The 19,682-nt window shown below is 36.8% G+C and overlaps 2 protein-coding genes across 5 annotated transcripts in view; one reads left to right on the forward strand and one right to left on the reverse strand.

Annotated features, from left to right (window-relative positions):
- Positions 1-19,682, forward strand: part of LOC120428674 (dopamine receptor 1) — a 344,147-nt gene that overhangs the window by 167,096 nt on the left and 157,369 nt on the right. The window lies entirely within an intron of this gene.
- On the reverse strand, positions 14,151-15,704 carry LOC120424334 (uncharacterized). Its single transcript, XM_039588425.1, has 2 exons — positions 14,637-15,704; positions 14,151-14,575 (listed from the first exon to the last, which is right to left on the reverse strand). Exons 1-2 carry the CDS (start codon positions 15,702-15,704, stop codon positions 14,339-14,341), a joined length of 1,305 nt encoding a protein of 434 aa, XP_039444359.1. The 3' UTR covers positions 14,151-14,338.

Consider the following 19,682-nt stretch of genomic DNA (forward strand, 5'->3'; position numbering starts at 1 on the left):
AAATTTATTTTTATTAAATAATCCTAAAATTAAAAACTATAGCAAACAGTCTGCTGGAAGACTAAACATAATGACAATCTAATTTTTTTTAAATATTTGTATACAGTCATCCCTCATATTCGGAACAGTTTACAGATCGGCCAATATTCAAAAAATCACAGAAAATCGATAATTGAACATAATGATTCGCTTTTACCTTCATTTGAAAGCTGTTTTTGCGATCTTTCGAATGCTGTATCGAACAACTGCAAATTTTATCGTTTTATATCAAGTTTTTGAAGAAAAACTTTGACCCTTGAAATCTACAAATTCGGAACACTTTTTTCTTACGATGTAAACAATCTTTTTTATCGCTCCAGGGGTACATATTTTTTAAAAAATAATGACTTCACATTCTGAAACCAATAAAAACTCATGCTTATTAATGTTTTATGAATGGTCTGCCAACTTTTTTTTTGTGAAAATATCAGTTAAATTCAGGTGTTCCACAATTGTGGGAGGCACAATAACATCCCACAATTATGGAACAGGCAATTTGGAAGCAGCATTTTGCTGCTCTGAATAAAATAGTCTCGAAATGCAGTTTTTTGTTTTAAAAGTACTACTTATATTAATGAAATAGCAAAAGAATGTCCAAATAAAGGTCCTAAAAATAGTAGGGTACACAGAAAAGATGCATTTGGCATGCTTTTGACAAATTATCACAAAAGTGTTCCGAATTTGTGGGTGTTCCGAATATGTGGGATGACTGTATCATTTGCCGTATAATTCGAATTAATTCAAAGTTTAGTGTGAATAAGTAAGGCTGGTACAAATTTTATTTAAAGTTTTTGTCAATCCTCCCTTCGAAGTTTGCCCGAAAAATCAGGGGGCAACAAAAAATTGCATCCAAAATTGCATACAACTAACAATATTAAAACAAATCAAACTTTTTGTAAAGCCAAGTCAAAGAAAAAGCTTCGAAAATCTGTACAATTGAACTAAACAAATCAATAATGCACTAATTTATTTGCATTGGCCGCTGAAAATTTTCCTGAAATTCTAGCAAACCTATTTGAAAGTGTAGAAATTTGTAAATATTGTCAAGGCGGAAGCGTTACAACTGGGCAACGTGGCTCGGTCTTATACAAACATTTAAATTTATAAAATTCCCAAACAAAAAAAAATAAACAAAAATATGGTTGTTCGGACAGGCGGCCGACGCAGAAGGACCCCGACCCGCGGATTGTCCTAGCAAACACGAGCAGCAGATTTCGGTGCACAAATGAAACAATAGATTTGTTCAGACCGACCGATCTAGGCGGTGGTCGCGGTGTTACTCAACACTTTATTGAAAAGAACGGTACAGAGTAGAAGATAGAAATGAAGAGTACAAAAACAAACGTTGAATATTAGGGTGGTACAAAAATCATGTTGGTCGCAACATACTCCCCACCAAAAACGAATGTTTTTAAACAAAATGGAGTACACTCGACGGGAACACCGTCCTCTACTGCTACCGTTGAACCATGCTCAGCATATCTCCTCGAGTGATAGCGCGAACCTGAGAGCCACGTCAGTATTCCGGATCATCGTTGACACTTCGCTGAACTCTGGCACAATTTGAACCCTGCCATCGGCTGCAGATGAGACTGCCCTACCGAGTGGTCAGCTACGCGGCTGCTTGTTGACTGCCGAACCGCGGTAGCTGGGGAAGGACAAAGAATGCCCCTTGGTCCAAAATTTGCCCCAAGAAATGCTACAGAACTGCTGGTAGGCCTGGTTGCTGTAGCTGGAAGTTCTTGATGTCCGAACCTTGAGCGATGGCGGCTGGTATCGATCCCGATGACGAAGATGGTGGTCCATGAGGCAGGTTTCTGGCGACGAATCCGTGGGCTACGTTGTGTTTTATCCTGGTCACGGCACCAATGTTCGGCCAGGCGGCCGACGCAGAAGGACCCCGACCCGCGGATTGTCCCAGCAAACACGAGCAGCAGATTTCGGTGCACAAATGAAACAATAGATTTGTTCAGACCGACCGATCTAGGCGGTGGTCGCGGTGTTACTCAACACTTTATTGAAAAGAACGGTACAGAGTAGAAGATAGAAATGAAGAGTACAAAAACAAACGTTGAATATTAGGGTGGTACAAAAATCATGTTGGTCGCAACAATGGTCTTTAAAGGAAAGAATCTAAAAAATATATGCAATCCTTATCAATAAATAATTTATTTTCAGAATTTTATATCAATCTGTCAAAAGTCAATAATGTGTATTCAAAATCAGCATAAATAACAGAATGAAAAACTGAACTTTGCTAAACAAACATTGAAATGTTTGAAAGAATTTCTAAACTGAAGTGATAGGTTCACTTTGAAATAATAATTCTCGTACATACCTTGTTAATCCTCTTCAAATGCATCCAGAGAGCATATGATTGCAGCACAATCCATTTTTGCAGCTGATTGGTCAAAGTAAACAAAATTCTAGAAGCCGAATGTCCAGAAAATGCCCGTTAGTAGATCTGTAAGAGAAAATAAAACACAAAGCATCAATTCTCAAACAAAATTTATGGAATAATTAAAAACTCAATAGTAAACAAAGAAAAAGAAAACAAGCAATACTTATCTGAGTTTTAAAAATCGTCGAAAAATATTTGTCGGTTGACTAGTAGAACCAACATCTGTAGCCACTTCAGGTGGACTCATCTTCCTCCGTGAAACTGCTTGCGAGCCACACAATTTAATCATCTCCTCCGGAATCACAAGAGGAAGGTTCAGAAACGTAAACAATCACACGCACGGACCAAATACGGTTCCTCCACAAATCGCGATTCTGATGACGCGACGACAAAAACCAAAACAAATCGAAACTGCTGTTTTCCTCCACCGAGAACTGTCAAATTCGCCAAAATCATTCCGACGTTGATCCGCGTCTTGATAGCATCTGCTGGAGGAGGAGGAGGATGACCAGCGACATGCAGGTAGGAGGATTTCGATTCTGCGAACTGCGGCTTTGTCATGCACCCGCTAACGTAACTTTTTCTTCTCCAACGAGCCACAAAAACATCAACTTTCGCATAAATAACAACATTTCGCAACTCTCACATAAAACTACACCAACGAACGCACATTCCCACGGCCAAAATACGCACTTACAACCCGCGGCGATTCGCGGGCTGTTGTTAATCAGTGGAAAACTACTGCACCAAAAACGTAAACAAACCCTTGTCCCTTGTCCTGGCGAATCCGCCAAAATCCTTTCCTCGTTAATCCACAGCAGCATCTTGGGCAAGGGAATTACTTTTCTGGTGCAGCGGCTTGGAAACTTTCCTTGCACCCGTCAACACGGAGCGAAACTTTTTCTTCGCCCCCCAGCCACAAAAACACAAACAATCACTTAAACACAACATATCACGGCTCCCGAACGCCACGGAACGGACGAACACACACTCCCTCGGCCACAGAACGTACTCATAACCCGCGGCGATTCGCGGACTACAATTTATCCGTGGAAAACTACTGCGCGAAAACGTAAACAAACCAGCCCACCACGAACGCAAAAGCTGTCTGTCTGCCGATTGCCGATTCCTGTCACGACATGTCGCGCGCGTTGCATGCGAGCAGTGAACGAAAGAAGAGAGAAAAGAGAGAGTGAGCGAGCGCGTGGGCTCATTTTTGTGCTTTGCGATAAAATTTTATATGCGGTAAAATACTTTTTAATGTGATTGGTTAAACTAGTGTATTTAAAGTAAATTAAAGTGGAAAAAAAGTCAATAAAAATGTCCATTAACAAAACTGCCATTTTAGCAAAGTCCCGCTTTAAAAAAAATTTAACCTTGTAAATCATCTCATAATCCCGGGTTTTCAAAAATATTCTAAGTGTAGGAAAAGTGAAATTTTGTCGAGGAGTGAAAATTTTGCTAAGTCCAACAAAAACAAGATAAAACTAGAAAATATCATCTCATGATAAAGAGGTCGAAATTTTTTCTAAGTCCCAAAATAATTTGGCTTTCGAAATTCTGCTAAGTCCAGCAAAAACAAGATAAAACAAAATAATATCATCTCATGATAAAGATTTCGAAATTTTTTCTAAGTCCCAAAATAATTTGGCTTTCGAAATTCTGCTAAGTCCAGTGAAAACATGATAAAACAAAATTATATCATCTCATGATAAAGAGGTCAATTTTTTTTTCTAAGTCCCAAAATAATTCGGCCTTCGATTTTTTTCTAAGTCCGGTAATATCATGAGAAAATGAAAATTTATCAACTGATGATAAAAAGTCTACAAACATAGAAAGGAACATAGATTTCGGCGCGCATTTTAAGAGTTTTTGGAACAAATATCAAACATGCCATGATATCAAAAACAACTCAAGTTATTTTTTTGTTCGTCCCATGATGCGACTTTCTGCCCGGGCCGGGCCGGGATGCTGGACTTAGAAAAATTTGCAGTCACTGACCGAATTTTCAATTTTCGACACTTAGAATAATTTTCATGAGCTGATATTTTAAAGTTTGATTTTATTTATGCTGGACTTTGAAATTTTTGCGTATATTTTTTAATTCTTTACTTTTTACAGAAAAAGCATTTTTTGGGACTTAGAAAATTTTCGGGAGTTTGGAAACATGATAAATTATTTTGATGTTTATATTTGCTTTGAACCAAAATTTCGGAAAAATCGACGAAATTACAGGAAATTTTTGTCCGATTTTTACAAAAACATCAGTTTGTTCCTAAAATAATGTCCCTAACAAAACGTCTTCATTGAAATTTTGAAATTCGAAAGTTGGTTTTTAATAATTATTGATATACCCCCTACAAAAATCGTTCCGGCACTTAGAAAATTTACGGGATCCGTATCACGACAAGATTTTCGGTAGAATTTATTTGATTTTTTGGACTTAGCAAAATTTTGGCTTTTAGTCAGTAAAATTTCGGAAAAATCGTCGAAATTACATGAAATTTTCGTCCGATTTTTACAAAAACATCAGTTTGTTCCTAAAATAATGTCCCTAACAAAACGTCTTCATTGAAATTTTGAAATTCGAAAGTTGGTTTTTAATAATTATTGATATACCCCCTACAAAAATCGTTCCGGCACTTAGAAAATTTTCGGGATCCGTATCACGACAAGATTTTTGGTAGAATTTTTTATGTTTTCAGGACTTTGCGAAATTTTTGCTCTCAGCCAGTTGAATATTTTTCAACATTTTGAAAAATTATTTTGATAAGAAACATTACCAGGCTTTTTGGAATTTTACTGTGGATTTTTGGACTTATGCAATTTTAGGAATATTTTCATAAACTGTTATTTTTAATTTAAAAAAAAATTGAATATAGAGACTTTGGATTTTTCGTGATTTGGAAAATTATTATAACATTTTGGCAATTCAACGCTTTCTCCACAATTTTTTAATGAGTTTTTAAAGTAAAATAATTTTTCAACTTTGAAAAATCTTGTTTTGATGTAAGTGCGTATATTCCTGCAATATTACTCATATTTGTGAAGAGGAAGAAGGGGGGAGGGGGGGGGGGTCTGAATAGTGGCGGGGTGCATTAAAAACCAATAAAATTATTTTTGGGATCAAAATCTACTTTATGAACTTGATATGATTTTTGGAAGATTTCAGTTGTTTGCTACTATAAACTCAACTTGATGTGGCATTGTTGGTCAAATAAACTCAACAAGATTTTTCGCAGATACGCCTCGAACAATTTATGTTCGTGGCCATGTTCGGTTATCTCTTAACCATACCCTGGGGTGAACTTGACTTGTTCGTGTTTTTACGAACATGGGTAGATTTTTCCAAGATGCAACTTTCTGCCCGGGTTGCTAGTTCACTGTCAAACTAAGCAAGGAAAGATGTCACGGGAATGTCATGGATTGGTATTATCATTATCTGTGTTATAATTGATTAAAATGAGCAATAGTTAATACATTTAGGGGTGCAAACTTCGAAAAACCGGGTTCAAAAAATGTTCTAAATTATAACATTATCAAAAAAAAATCGCTGGATTCTGATAACTCGTAGAGAATATGTATGTGCAAAATTAGATTTATACATGATTTTTTTTTAAACGAAAAATTTATGAAAAATGTGTAATTTTACGTCCAATTGTTTTTTAATTCATTTTCAAGAATTATCAAAAGTGTGAGAAGAAAATTAAATTTGGAGTGGAGTGCATGTTGATATTTTGAATTCTAATGTACTCAAGCATTTTTTTTGCCTCATTTTTCGAATTATGCTTAAACTCAGATTTTTAAACTTATAATTTGTGGATTCAAGCTTCTGAAACGTTTCTAATTGGCAATAAATTTGATATTCTTTTAAATTCATGCATGGTTATTACACTAAGTTAAATCAATATTGAAACATTTTTCATTAAATGAAACATTACTAGAATTTTTAATCATACAATGCCATCCCGTTTTTGGCAACACGACTTTTCGACCCATTTTCTTTTGTGAAAAATGAGAGAAAAATGAGACAATATTTTTCTTCTAAATTGTTTATCGAAAACCAACCTTAAACATCACACAATAATGATCAATTTCTAAATTGACGTTGATTTTTGGCAATGCGAAATTTTCCAGAAACATTTTTAATGTCAAAGTCACCTAAAAATTCAAAATTGAGGTTTCAGCGCAATCTTTTTGGGAATCTAAAAACTTGTTTAAAGACATAAACTTGGACATTATGTGAACTACCCCAGTACGTATTTGGAAACATTTTTTTCAGTAAACAACAACTGTTGAAAAATCTTCTACAAACAAATTATAAATCTTCGATGTGCACTAATTTGGAAAAAAACAAGATTTTTTTTAATATTGAAATTTGCATTCTATTATTTTTACTTTACCAACCTGATATTATTCACTGCAGCGCATCATTCTAATGAACTTTCAAACTGCCCAACTGAGCAGGCTGCAAACGGGCATTTAACAAGCGGTTCCACTTCCGGTCCAACATAACATGTTCCCCGTATAATACTGGCAACCGAACCATAAATCAGTCCCGGTCAGTAATTATCCTTCGTCCAGCACAGTCCAGTTTACGCGCCCAGCCCAACACCATCTTCAGCATCTATCACAACACTTCGCCACGTGTCCCCCTCCATCGCCCCACGTGGCAGCGTTGATAAGACACACCAAACAATTCCACCACAGGCGCCAGACTCTTCCGGCTTTGTTAGAAAGTTGCTCTCATCCATTCGAGGAACTGTTGGCTTTCTGGAATTAAAACGCATCGCAACGAGCAAAAGCAGCCAGCGCCAAGATTTCAATTAAACTGCACAATAGATCAAGCCAGCGCGAGTGCAATCCAAGCTGCGGAAGTAAAGTTTTTCTTGCACTTGCAGCAGCTACCGTCGAAAAGAGGGGATTTGTACAATTTACGCCAACAGATAACGCCACTAGCTTACACTACGCCTAAAGCTAGACCGCGCGCGGAACGCGCAAACGATAAAAAATCGTCGGAATCGCACACAGTTATGCACAACTTCGATTACGTAACAAAGTCATCTCATTTCACAGCATTTTCCGACTTTTCTAGGTTTAGTCGGGGGTGGGTGCGTCAGAGAGTAAGGGGGAATGCAATAGTGAGAGTAATTAACGATGGATGAATTAATGATGGCAAACTTAGCTTGCCCACGGGCAAAACACTGGGAAGCGTCTTTCTTCTTCTTTTCTCCTAAGCTGAAACTTTGCACTTCTCGTGACGAGCTGGATCTTCTTTCTACTGAGCTCTCGAGTTTGCTCTGAAAATTCGTCTCCTCTGCTGCTGCTAAACAACTTTAAATTACGCTGATGTTTGCGCTCATCCCAGAAGCAACTTTGCACTTTTGGCTGGTTGGGGAGGATCGTGCTGATGTGTGCTGCTGATAAAAGACTAACGTGAGAAGGATTAAGTTTTGCAGTGAGTAAATAATTTATTAACGAGTAATATCAAAAATGTGACTATCGAATATTTTGAAAATTTTAAAAAAGTAATTTAAATTTAACAAATTTTGTAGGAAATAGCCTTTGTTTGTTATGAGCAACTTACTACTGATTGTCTGCACTCAATTCACCCGAACTCTTCGTAAAGCACGTTCTATGAAAACTTACGGTATAGCTCAGATCTTTGCTGCCTTACAAACTGAGCTGTATGCTGCAACTTAACCACCGATAAACCCTCAAATGGCTGCCTCCTTCAGGTGTAACGAAGCGTGAAACTCAATTTGCTCGTTTGAAGTAATTTTCCTTGAGTGTACATTGTAATAAAGCTCAGGAGAGAGTTTGTCGACAGAAAAATATTGAAATTCAAACTAACTTTAAAAGTCAAAGTTGCTGCTTGCATGATATATTGTAAAGACAGCATGTTTTCCAACAATCTTTGACACATGAACAATTCTCTACCAAAACCGGAAATGGATTTTACTTGCATTTTTTGATTTGCCTCAAACTTTGTGGGGGCCTTCCCTATGACCAAATAAGCTATTTTGCGTCATTGGTTCACCCATACAAGTCTCCATACAGTTTTGGCTGCTGTCCATACAAAAATGGTACATAAACATTCGAATATCTGTAACTTTTGAGTGAATTTTTTGATCATATTGGTGTCTTCGGCAAAGCTGTAGGTATTGTTGAGAAAAAAAAATTGCAGATTTTTAATGAACTTTTTTTTCACTAAAACTCAATTTCCCAAAATACGTATTTTTTGATTTTCGAGATTGTTTTAAATGTTTTAGGGGACAAAAATCCGCAACTTTTGAGCCATAGAAAAACATGGTCAAAAAATCTGCCGCTGGGTTATAAATTTTTGAAAAAAAGTGATTTTTGGAAAAAAACGAAGTTTTATGCAAAAACAAGTTTGACATTATTTTTTAATGCAAAATTGAATTTGCAATCGAAAAGTACTTTACAGATTTTTTGATAAAGGGCTCCGTTTTCAAGATATAGCCACCGAAAGTTTGATTTTAGCGAAATATTTGCAGTTTTTCGATTTTAAAAAAAAAGTGACCATGAGTGACCATTTCTAAAAATATTTTTTTTTGAACAGTTCAGAAAATTTGCTATAAAATTGTCTAGGTGACATTGAGAATTGGACCTCGAGTTGCTGAAATAGAGCCGCTTTAAGAAAAAGAAACATGAAAATTGAAGTTTTCTAAATCTCACCAAAACATCCCACCATTTTCTAATGACGATATCTCAGCAACTAATGGTCCGATTTTCAATGTTAATACATGAAACACTCGTCAAATTTTCCGATCTTATCGAAAAAAATACTTTGAAAATTTTTAAATCAAGACTTATATTTTAAAAGGGTCAAATATTGAATATTACGGCCATTTAAAATGCTAGTCTTGATTTAAAAATTTTCAAAATATTTTTTTCGAAAAGATCGGAACATTTTACGAATGTTTTATGTATGAACATTGAATATTGGACCATTTGTTGCTGAAATATCGTCATTAGAAAATGGTGGGTTGTTTAGGTGAGATTTAGAAAACTTGAGTTTTCATGTTTCTTTTTCTTATAGCGGCTCTATTTCAGCAACCCGAGGTACAATTCACAATGTCACCTAGTCAATATTATAGCAAGTTTTCTGAACTTTTCAAAAAAAATATTTTAAGATATGGTCACTCATGGTCACTATTTTTAAAAATTGAAAAACTGCAAATATTTCGCTAAAATCAAACTTTCGGTGGCTATATCTAGAAAACTAACTTAATCCACCTATGTGGTTGATGCCTTCCTCACTTTTTACCAACAATGGGTAATATGCGTGGTTTGGACAAATATTTCAGCTATTTTTTTAGATCTAGAAAATTACTGGACTCGTTGGAAAGGTCTTTCAATTACCTAACCAACGATGGGTCGGATGTTGGATCCAGACATCGTTTACATACATTTAAGTGAGATCTGGTTTCAAAAAAGTACATAAATATCCCATAAGTGGTCTTAACTCGAGACAGGGTTGCCAGATATTCAAAGTTGTGGACTCGTTTGAAATGTCTTCTAATAACCTAATCAACGATGGGTCAGACGATGGATCCGAACATCGTTTACATACATTTAAGTGAGATCTGGTTTCAAAAAAGTACATAAATATCACATAAGTGGTCTTAACTCGAGACAGGGTTGCCAGATATTCAATGTTGTGGACTCGTTGGAAAGGTCTTTCAATTAACTAACCAACGATGGGTTGGATGATGGATCCGGACATCGTTTACATACATTTAAGTGAGATCCGGCTTCAAAAAAGTACATAAATGTCACTTAAGTGGTCATAACTCGAGACAGTGTTGCCAGATCTTCAATGTTGTGGACTCGTTGGAAAGGACTTTCAATTAACTAACCAACGATGGGTTGGATGATGGATCCGTACATCGTTTACATACATTTAAGTGAGATCCGGCTTCAAAAAGGTACATAAATATCACTTAAGTGGTCATAACTCGAGAAAGGGTTGCCAGATCTTCAATGTTGTGGACTCGTTGGAAAGGACTTTCAATTACCTAACCAACGATGGGTCGGATGATGGATCCGGACATCGTTTACATACATTTAAGTGAGATCCGGCTTCAAAAAGGTACATAAATATCACTTAAGTGGTCATAACTCGAGACAGTGTTGCCAGATCTTCAATGTTGTGGACTCGTTGGAAAGGACTTTCAATTAACTAACCAACGATGGGTTGGATGATGGATCCGTACATCGTTTACATACATTTAAGTGAGATCCGGCTTCAAAAAAGTACATAAATATCACTTAAGTGGTCATAACTCGAGACAGGGTTGCCAGATATTCAAAGTTGTGGACTCGTTGGAAAGGTCTTTCAATTTCCTAACCAACGATGGGTTGGAAGATGGATCCGGACATCGTTTACATGCATTTAAGTGAGATCCGGCTTCAAAAAAGTACATAAATATCACTTAAGTGGTCATAACTCGAGACAGGGTTGCCAGATCTTCAATGTTGTGGACTCGTTGGAAAGGTCTTTCAATTACCTAACCAACGATGGGTTGGAAGATGGATCCGGACATCGTTTACATGCATTTAAGTGAGATCCGGCTTCAAAAAAGTACATAAATATCACTTAAGTGGTCATAACTCGAGACAGGGTTGCCAGATATTCAATGTTGTGGACTCGTTTGAAAGGTCTTCTAATAACCTAATCAACGATGGGCCAGACGATGGACCCGAACATCGTTTACATACATTTAAGTGAGATCCGGCTTCAAAAAGGTACATAAATATCACTTAAGTGGTCATAACTCGAGACAGTGTTGCCAGATCTTCAATGTTGTGGACTCGTTGGAAAGGACTTTCAATTAACTAACCAACGATGGGTTGGATGATGGATCCGTACATCGTTTACATACATTTAAGTGAGATCCGGCTTCAAAAAAGTACATAAATATCACTTAAGTGGTCATAACTCGAGACAGGGTTGCCAGATATTCAAAGTTGTGGACTCGTTGGAAAGGTCTTTCAATTTCCTAACCAACGATGGGTTGGAAGATGGATCCGGACATCGTTTACATGCATTTAAGTGAGATCCGGCTTCAAAAAAGTACATAAATATCACTTAAGTGGTCATAACTCGAGACAGGGTTGCCAGATATTCAATGTTGTGGACTCGTTTGAAAGGTCTTCTAATAACCTAATCAACGATGGGCCAGACGATGGACCCGAACATCGTTTACATACATTTAAGTGAGATCCGGCTTCAAAAAAGTACATAAATATCTCTTAAGTGGTCATAACTGAAGACAGGGTTGCCAGATCTTCAATGTTGTGGACTCGTTGGAAAGGTCTTTCAATTACCTAACCAACGATTTGTCGGATGATGGATCCGGACATCGTTTACATACATTTAAATGAGATCCGGCTTCAAAAAAAGTACATAAATGTCACTTAAGTGGTCATAACTCGATACAGTGTTGCCAGATCTTCAATGTTGTGGACTCGTTGGAAAGGACTTTCAATTAACTAACCAACGATGGGTTGGAAGATGGATCCAGACATCGTGTACATACATTTAAGTGAGATCCGGCTTCAAAAAGTACATAAATATCTCTTAGGTGGTCATAACTCGAGACAGGGTTGCCACATCTTCAATGTTGTGGACTCGTTGGAAAGGTCTTTCAATTACCTAACCAACGATGGGTTGGATGATGGATCCGGACATCGTTTACATACATTTAAGTGAGATCCGGCTTCAAAAAAGTACATAAATATCACTTAAGTGGTCATAACTCGAGACAGGGTTGCCAGATCTTCAATGTTGTGGACTCGTTGGAAAGGTCTTTCAATTACCTAACCAACGATGGGTTGGAAGATGGATCCGGACATCGTTTACATACATTTAAGTGAGATCCGGCTTCAAAAAAGTACATAAATATCACTTAAGTGGTCATAACTCGAGACAGGGTTGCCAGATCTTCAATGTTGTGGACTCGTTGGAAAGGACTTTCAATTACCTAACCAACGATGGGTCGGATGATGGATCCGGACATCGTTTACATGCATTTAAGTGAGATCCGACTTCAAAAAAGTACATAGATATCACTTAAGTGGTCATAACTCGAGACAGTGTTGCCAGATCTTCAATGTTGTGGACTCGTTGGATAGGTCTTTCAATTACCTAACCAACGATGGGTCGGATGATGGATCCGGACATCGTTTACATGCATTAAAATGAGATCCGGATATATGTGAAAACACATTTTTATACATAACTTTTGAACTAGTTATCGAAACTTCAAACAATTCAATAGCGATGTATGGGATCCTAAACCAAGTCGATTGCAATTGGTTCGATCAAAATCGGTTCAGCCAGTGCTGAGAAAACTCAGTGAGAATTTTAGTCACATACATACATACACACACATACACACACACATACACACACACATACACACACACATACACACACACAGACATTTGTTCAGTTTTCGATATTGAGTCGATATGTATACATGAAGGTGGGTCTTTGAGCTTTTAATAAAAAGTTCATTTTTAGAGCAGGATTATAGCCTTACCTCAGTGAGGAAGGCAAAACGGAGCCCTTTATCAAAAAATCTGTAGAGTACTTTTCGATCGCAAATTCAATTTTGCATTAAAAACTAATGTCAAACTTGTTTTTGCTTGAAACTTTGATGTTTATCTAAAATCACGATTTTTTTTAAAAATTCAGTTATGTTTATTATTTCTCTTTAGCTCAAAATTTGCCCGTTTTTGTTCCCTAAACATATAAAAAAATCTCGAAAATCGAAAAATACGTATTTAGGGAAATTGAGTTTTAGTTAAAAAAAAGTTGATTTAAAAATTTGCAATTTTTTTCCGTGTTCCTATTTTTTTTCAATAGTCCTCAAAAATACCTACAACTTTGCCGAAGACACCAAATTGATCAGAAAATTCACTCAAAAGTTACAGGTGTTTGAATATTTACATACCATTTTTGTATGGACAGCAGCCAAAATTGTATGGAGACTTGTATGGGTGAACCAACAACGCAAAATAGCTTATTTGGTCATAGAGAAGGCCCCCACAAAGTTTGAGTCAAATCAAAAAATACAAAAAATAAAAATGGTCGAAATCGGCCAATTTCGTAGAGAGTTGCTCACATTCCTTAAACTCTCAGGAAAAGAGCCTGTTGCTTACAATGGTATTGTTCTTTCGTTTTGGGTTCTTTGATCTTTCGAAAAACGAAATAAGAGCTTGAATTTCTGAGTCAGATGGTGTTTGCTTTCAGAAGAAAAAAAAAATAATCTCGAGGCAACCAACTCATACTCAATACATATCAAGATAATAGGATACCAAAAATGATAAGATTTATAAATTTGCAAGAAGTTAGCATTTTGCAAGAAGTTTGCAGATTGCAGCCTGAATGTACAAAATATGTTACTTTAATGATAGTAAAATATTCATGAGGGCCATATGAAAATTATAGGCTAGTTCAGAAAATTTTGGTTTTTGGGTCATATATGACCCATCAGGCCTGAAAGGGTTAAGGTTAACTTCAGAGCGAGTCCAAAAGCAGGGCATACCTTTCTCGATTCACCATGTATAATGTCATCTGCAATCATACCTCGCCTTTTTTTTACACGGCCTAAGGCCCTACAACACCAGTGCATTGGTTTGAATTGTATTTACAGTGCATTATATTTACATTTTGGTTACCATAAAACTAATAATTGCAAATTAACTTAAATAAATCTTGTGTCTAATTTATATATGTTGTCAAGTTTTTACCTCTCCTTAAAATACATTTGACATGAACTTAGCAGTTTGTTTTCTCTTAAATTGATTTACGATGAACCATGAAAAAATCATCAAACATCTATCTTAAAATAATAAATCCATTTTTCACACAAAATCCCTCAGGAACGTGTAAAAACTGTACGCCATATTGAGCAGCTCGTAGAACCGTTCCAGGTTAAATTCAAACAACCCGAAGCAGTCGAATCCCAGCGGTTGCTGGGAAACCGTCATGACGATCGCCATTGCTTCGCGCACGGACCGATATTCCGCCTGGAACCGCTCGTCGTACTGCAGTTCCGTTGGCCATGCCAGCTCGTACATCGCCCATCCGATTGATTCGCTCTGTTGAGTGTTGCGATAAAGTGAAGTTGATTATGAAGCTAGGAATCACTGCACAACTTACCGCGTCAGTCAGCAGGTCCACTAATCGCGTCAATGAACCACATTCGAAGGCGATCCAGAGACAGTACGATAACGTATGCAGCGAGAAGATCGTAACGGATGTCATCTGGGACAGATAAATCGCTCCACTGGCCAAGCTGAGCGTGGTCAAGTAGTAAATGACCAAGAAGCTGGCATTCAACAGTAGTTTAATTTTGTTTTTCATCGCGAGGAAATCAACGTGCTGCTGGACACATTTGCCTACCTCTTCTTGAAGAAACTTCCAAAAGTAGTACTTTGTCTTTGCTTCAAATTGGCGAGAGTTGCCGGGTTCCATTTGCAGTTTCAAATTAACTCTTTTCCTGGTGCTGTCCAATACTGCAGAGAACGCCAACGCAGTTATATTCGCTTCCGCAGTTAGCACTGTGAGGATCATGAAGAATAGCAGATACACTAGTACAATCAACATGAGTATTCCGAAAATCCATATGAAATATGACTTCTCAATTAAGAACTGAACGCACGGAAAATGCTCCCGAACATCAAACGGCAACTTCAAATAGTGGTGATTTGAAATGTCAAGAGCTGGAACAGTGACAGTGAATGCACACATGCACCCAATGGCGCGAATCACTATTGTTCGAATCTGGTAGAAAACTGCACTGCGGATTCCAAGTGACTGATCCAGATTCCTTCCAAATTGCTTGCCATTCAAGTATCGCTTGATCTCCATCAATGGTTCATACTGCCAAATAATAAGAGCCCATCGCACTGAACTGATAACTACGCACAGTATTGCTTGCATGCTGTTCAGCAAATTTACAAAGCTTTCCCCACGTTTTACGCCGAGGTACGTATTCCACAGAGCGACTGGCAACGGGCAATAGATGAGCCAACGGTAGATGTTCCAGCAGCGTTGGAGGTTCACATTGTCCGAGCGAAATCGTATTCCGGCCGTCACCATCAGAAAGTCCAATCCGAAGAAGAAATCCGACGCGTAGTTAAAGTCCTTGGTCAACGCACCATGATAGGCGGTCACCCGGGACTTGCACCAGAGCCAGAGCCTAGTTGCGAAATGTTTCCAACCCATCGTGTCTTGAGTTAGACTGAGGCTCCAGAAGTGGAATAATATTAAGATACTACCAGCATGGTGGCGATCGATCTTCAAAAATTCATTATTCAACTAACCATGGGATTTTGCAACTGTTTTCGATTTGAAAAGGCAATTTTATAGTTCACTTTGAAATCACCTTAATCGCTGCAGGCAAAATGTCCTCCTTTTATAGATTAAAAGTATCCCATAATTAGACAGAAAAGGGCAAGACGTGAATCATGGTGTCGATCTATCTTGAGATCTACATTATTAAACGGACCATGGGATCTGGCAACAGTTGTTCGTATGCAATACTATAATTTAGAAATAAGCTATGTCATCTAAATCATAACAGGAAAAATGTCCTTCCTACCCGAGCAGGGGTAAATAACACGGGAATACCAAGTTTTGGTATTACTTGGGCAAATAACAGGGACCAAAGTGTGCCCTTGGTTGCCCAGTAATAGATGGTAAAATACCATGAAATCATACCAAGGTCTTGTATGTGGAAGGGCAAAACAATACCAATCAATTTTATTCCAAAGGTAAAATAATACCACAAAATAAAAACATTTCAATACCAAGTTGAGGTCTTCTGGATTTTTGAACATTGCTTGAATACCAAAACTTGGTTTTGCCATGGTTTTATTTTTAGGTATTCCCGCGCACTTGGAAGATCAGATTTTGGTATTCCTGTGGTCTTCCACATACATGATTTTGGTTTGATTTCATGGTATTTTACCATCTATTACTGGGCAACCAAGAGCACATTTGGTCGCTGGTATTTGCATAAGTAATACCAAAATTTGGTATTTTCATACCATTTTTAGTGCAGCAGTTGCAGTTAGTGAAAAAATGGAAATGATCCATATGCAACAGCCAAATCTACTCACCTGATGATTCCATGTTGTTCTTAGTGATATTTTTCACCACATCGAATGCATTTGTCATTGATGAACGGCCTGTGCTTGAAGTTCTTGAAGATTCTGAAAAATAACAAGATTGAAAAATAAGTATTATTAATATGAAACTGGATTGAAATTCACCAAAATTCAATAATCTCTCGATTTACTCGTTTTTCAAAGTATTTGGTTATCCCAACTTAGAGAAATTTCAATGTTTTTTTTAAAACAATCTTAGTGGGTTTATAAAAAAAATTAAAATCAGCTTTAACATTTTTGGGTTTCAAGTCATTTTAGCTCAAAATTATTTATCTCATCAAAATTTATTAAAAAAATTCCCATAGTTTCAGAGGAATTTGATAAAACACTTTAATACCAAAATAATACCGAAATGTGGCATCCTGACTTTGAAAATTTTCCTCAATTTTAAGTAATTTCTTTAGGGAGTATATCAAAAATGTTTAAAATCAAGTTTGAAATTTCCGGTTTTCAATGAAAGCATCCGCTTTGAGACATCATTTTAGCGCAAAATTAATTATTTTGTCAAAATTGGTCAAAATTTTCTCATAGTTTCAGAGGAATTTGATAAAACACCGTAATACCAAAATAATATCAAAATGTGGTATTCGACCATTGACAAATTCTGCAATTTTGCAATATCAAAACAATACCTTAAATTGGTATGATACCACATTTTGCTCTTGCATAATCCTTAAGACAAATTTTAAAGGGTCCATGAATACCAAAATTTGGTATTGATACCAGAGAAAGGTATTATTACGCATTTCCCTTGTTATTTACCCATGCTCGGGTACGCATGATAGATCACCGTCAATCGATCTTAAGAAATACATTATTCAACAATCCTGGGATCGGACAACTGTTTGCAATTTTTATTTTGCAATAAAACACTTTAATGATAAAAGGGAACGGCCTTGGCTCACCTGTTCTTGCTTGTCATTTCTACTGTTAATCTAACACGTTGTAGAAAAAATGTCCTCCTTGCACTGGATGGATGGATCACAAGTGCCCCATAATTAGAAAGAATACGGCGTTAGGCTGACTTGTTATTATTTTTCACACCTTTGTCTTATGCAGAATAATAAAATGTTTCTGTAGAACTTTTTAGTCGTACTGACAAGCAACAATGTTGTAGGTTCAAACATTTTGGTTCTTCCCATAATTTTGAAAACATATTGTTGATAACATGTTAATTTTTCGAGACTTCATTTTTGTCCAAAAACGTACCCAAACCTTAAACAGCTGGCAAAATTATAGATTTTTTTCAAGAAACGTGAAACGCCACAACTAGAAGCAATGTAAGAAATTATACAAAGTGTGTTACTTTGACTCACTGCACACCAAGTTAATTACTTTGACTCTTCCAAACCATCTTTTAGAGTTCGTTTTCATCCATTTTACTAATCACAGCAAGACATTCACCACAACAAACTAGCTTTCATGACCCCACATGGAAGATAAAAGAAAAAACCACTTTCACAACACCCAAGCCAACGCTTTCCTTTTATGTGGCCGCCATCAAAGTCTGGACCGCCGTCGAGAACAACAAAGTGTGTAGTCACGTTGGTGTAGGGAAATTTCATAAAACCGACCTCAACTTCATTGAAGCTCCACCGCTACCGGTGCCACGATTTACAACCAAACACAAACACAAACAAACCCATCCTCACATCCTCAACGATTTCCGGAAGAAAGACGTCTTCAGAATATATTAACCGGTCTCGCGGTGGACGACACGTCGCCGGGGATTCTGCCCCGACCAAGACCTCCCCTCGCAGTTCCGGTGAAGGTCAATCGATGGTGGTGTCACCGGAAACTCTTGCATGAAAGAAAGTGTGACCAACGAGGAAAATTGATTGATTTGTAGGAAAGCGTGGTTGGTATCATGCTGCTTCGAAGTTACGAATAAAAATTTCAACATTTTTTTTTATTTGTATTTCTGGGGAAAAAATACTTTAAGATAATTTGCGTTGAAAAATACTTTCAAAAAAAATTCTCTAATCGACAATTTTAAAAAATGTGCCAATTAAGGTGAAGGGGTCGTTTTTCTTCGTTAAAGTTTGGATGGGGAAAAGCGCAAAAATATTTTGGTAAAAATATCGCTTCAGAATAGTGGCAGCAGGTGGCGCAGGTTTCACCCAATTATGTTCAAGTGTTAGCTAATGTACAGGCAGACTACGTCATTCCACTATAGGATAAAATTTTGAAAATAACACGCTGTTTAAAACTCTTTTTTAAATAAAGAAGATATTAATAGGGTGGTTCGGAACGATAATATTTTTTTGCCTTCCTCACCTTACTGAGGAAAGGCTATAAAATCACTCGAAAAATGACCTCGTGGTGGGTCTACTTATACAGTGAGTCAAATATTTGTCCGTACCCCCCCCCCCCCCCCCCCCCGTACGGGAAATGTTTGTGATATAAAAGTACATAAAATTCGACTAAAGTGCCATTTTTATACATCAATCGACGCGGCAGAATGTCCTCTTTAAGACACTGTCATTGGATTTGCAAAAAACTTTTTCTTGAAAAATACAAAAATTGTTTACTGAAAAAAGTCAAAAAAAGAGGTCAAATAATTGTCCGTACCCCTAGTAAAAGTACAAAATCTGATCGATTTAAGTGTATTCATTTATGAAATGTTGTTTCAGTGTCAAATACTAGTACCTTTAGCCAGTTTGTGACAACTTTGAACTTCTGATAAGTTTGTTTAGTTAATTTATATTAAAAATTGGATTAAATTTAGTTTTTTAAAGTAAAACTTATCAAAACATTAGTTTATAAACAACTATTTTTATAAAATTGCTATTTTGTGTTGTAAGAGTCTCTATTGAACAAGTTTCAACAATATTTGTTCAAAATATACATTGTTTTCATCTTTTTTATTGACATTTTTCGACCAAAAATACTGTTTCGGAACAATACCGTTGAACAATCCGGATTGTCCCGGAACCGGTTCAACCCCTCGGAGGGAAATTTTGTGGTGATCAGATAGAGGACAAAAAAACCCACCTCTTGCAATTTGAAGCATCCAATTTCTTATTTATTTGCA

Source organism: Culex pipiens, chromosome 1, assembly GCF_016801865.2.
Source record: "Culex pipiens pallens isolate TS chromosome 1, TS_CPP_V2, whole genome shotgun sequence".
Lineage (NCBI taxonomy): Eukaryota > Metazoa > Arthropoda > Insecta > Diptera > Culicidae > Culex > Culex pipiens.

Excerpts from the sequence above, each read along its gene's own strand:
- LOC120424334 (XM_039588425.1), bottom strand. The coding sequence starts at position 15,704 with ATGGGTTGGAAACATTTCGCAACTAGGCTCTGGCTCTGGTGCAAGTCC. Across the intron at positions 14,576-14,636 it reads TGGACCTGCTGACTGACGCG|AGCGAATCAATCGGATGGGC; the intron begins GTAAGTTGTGCA and ends AACACTCAACAG.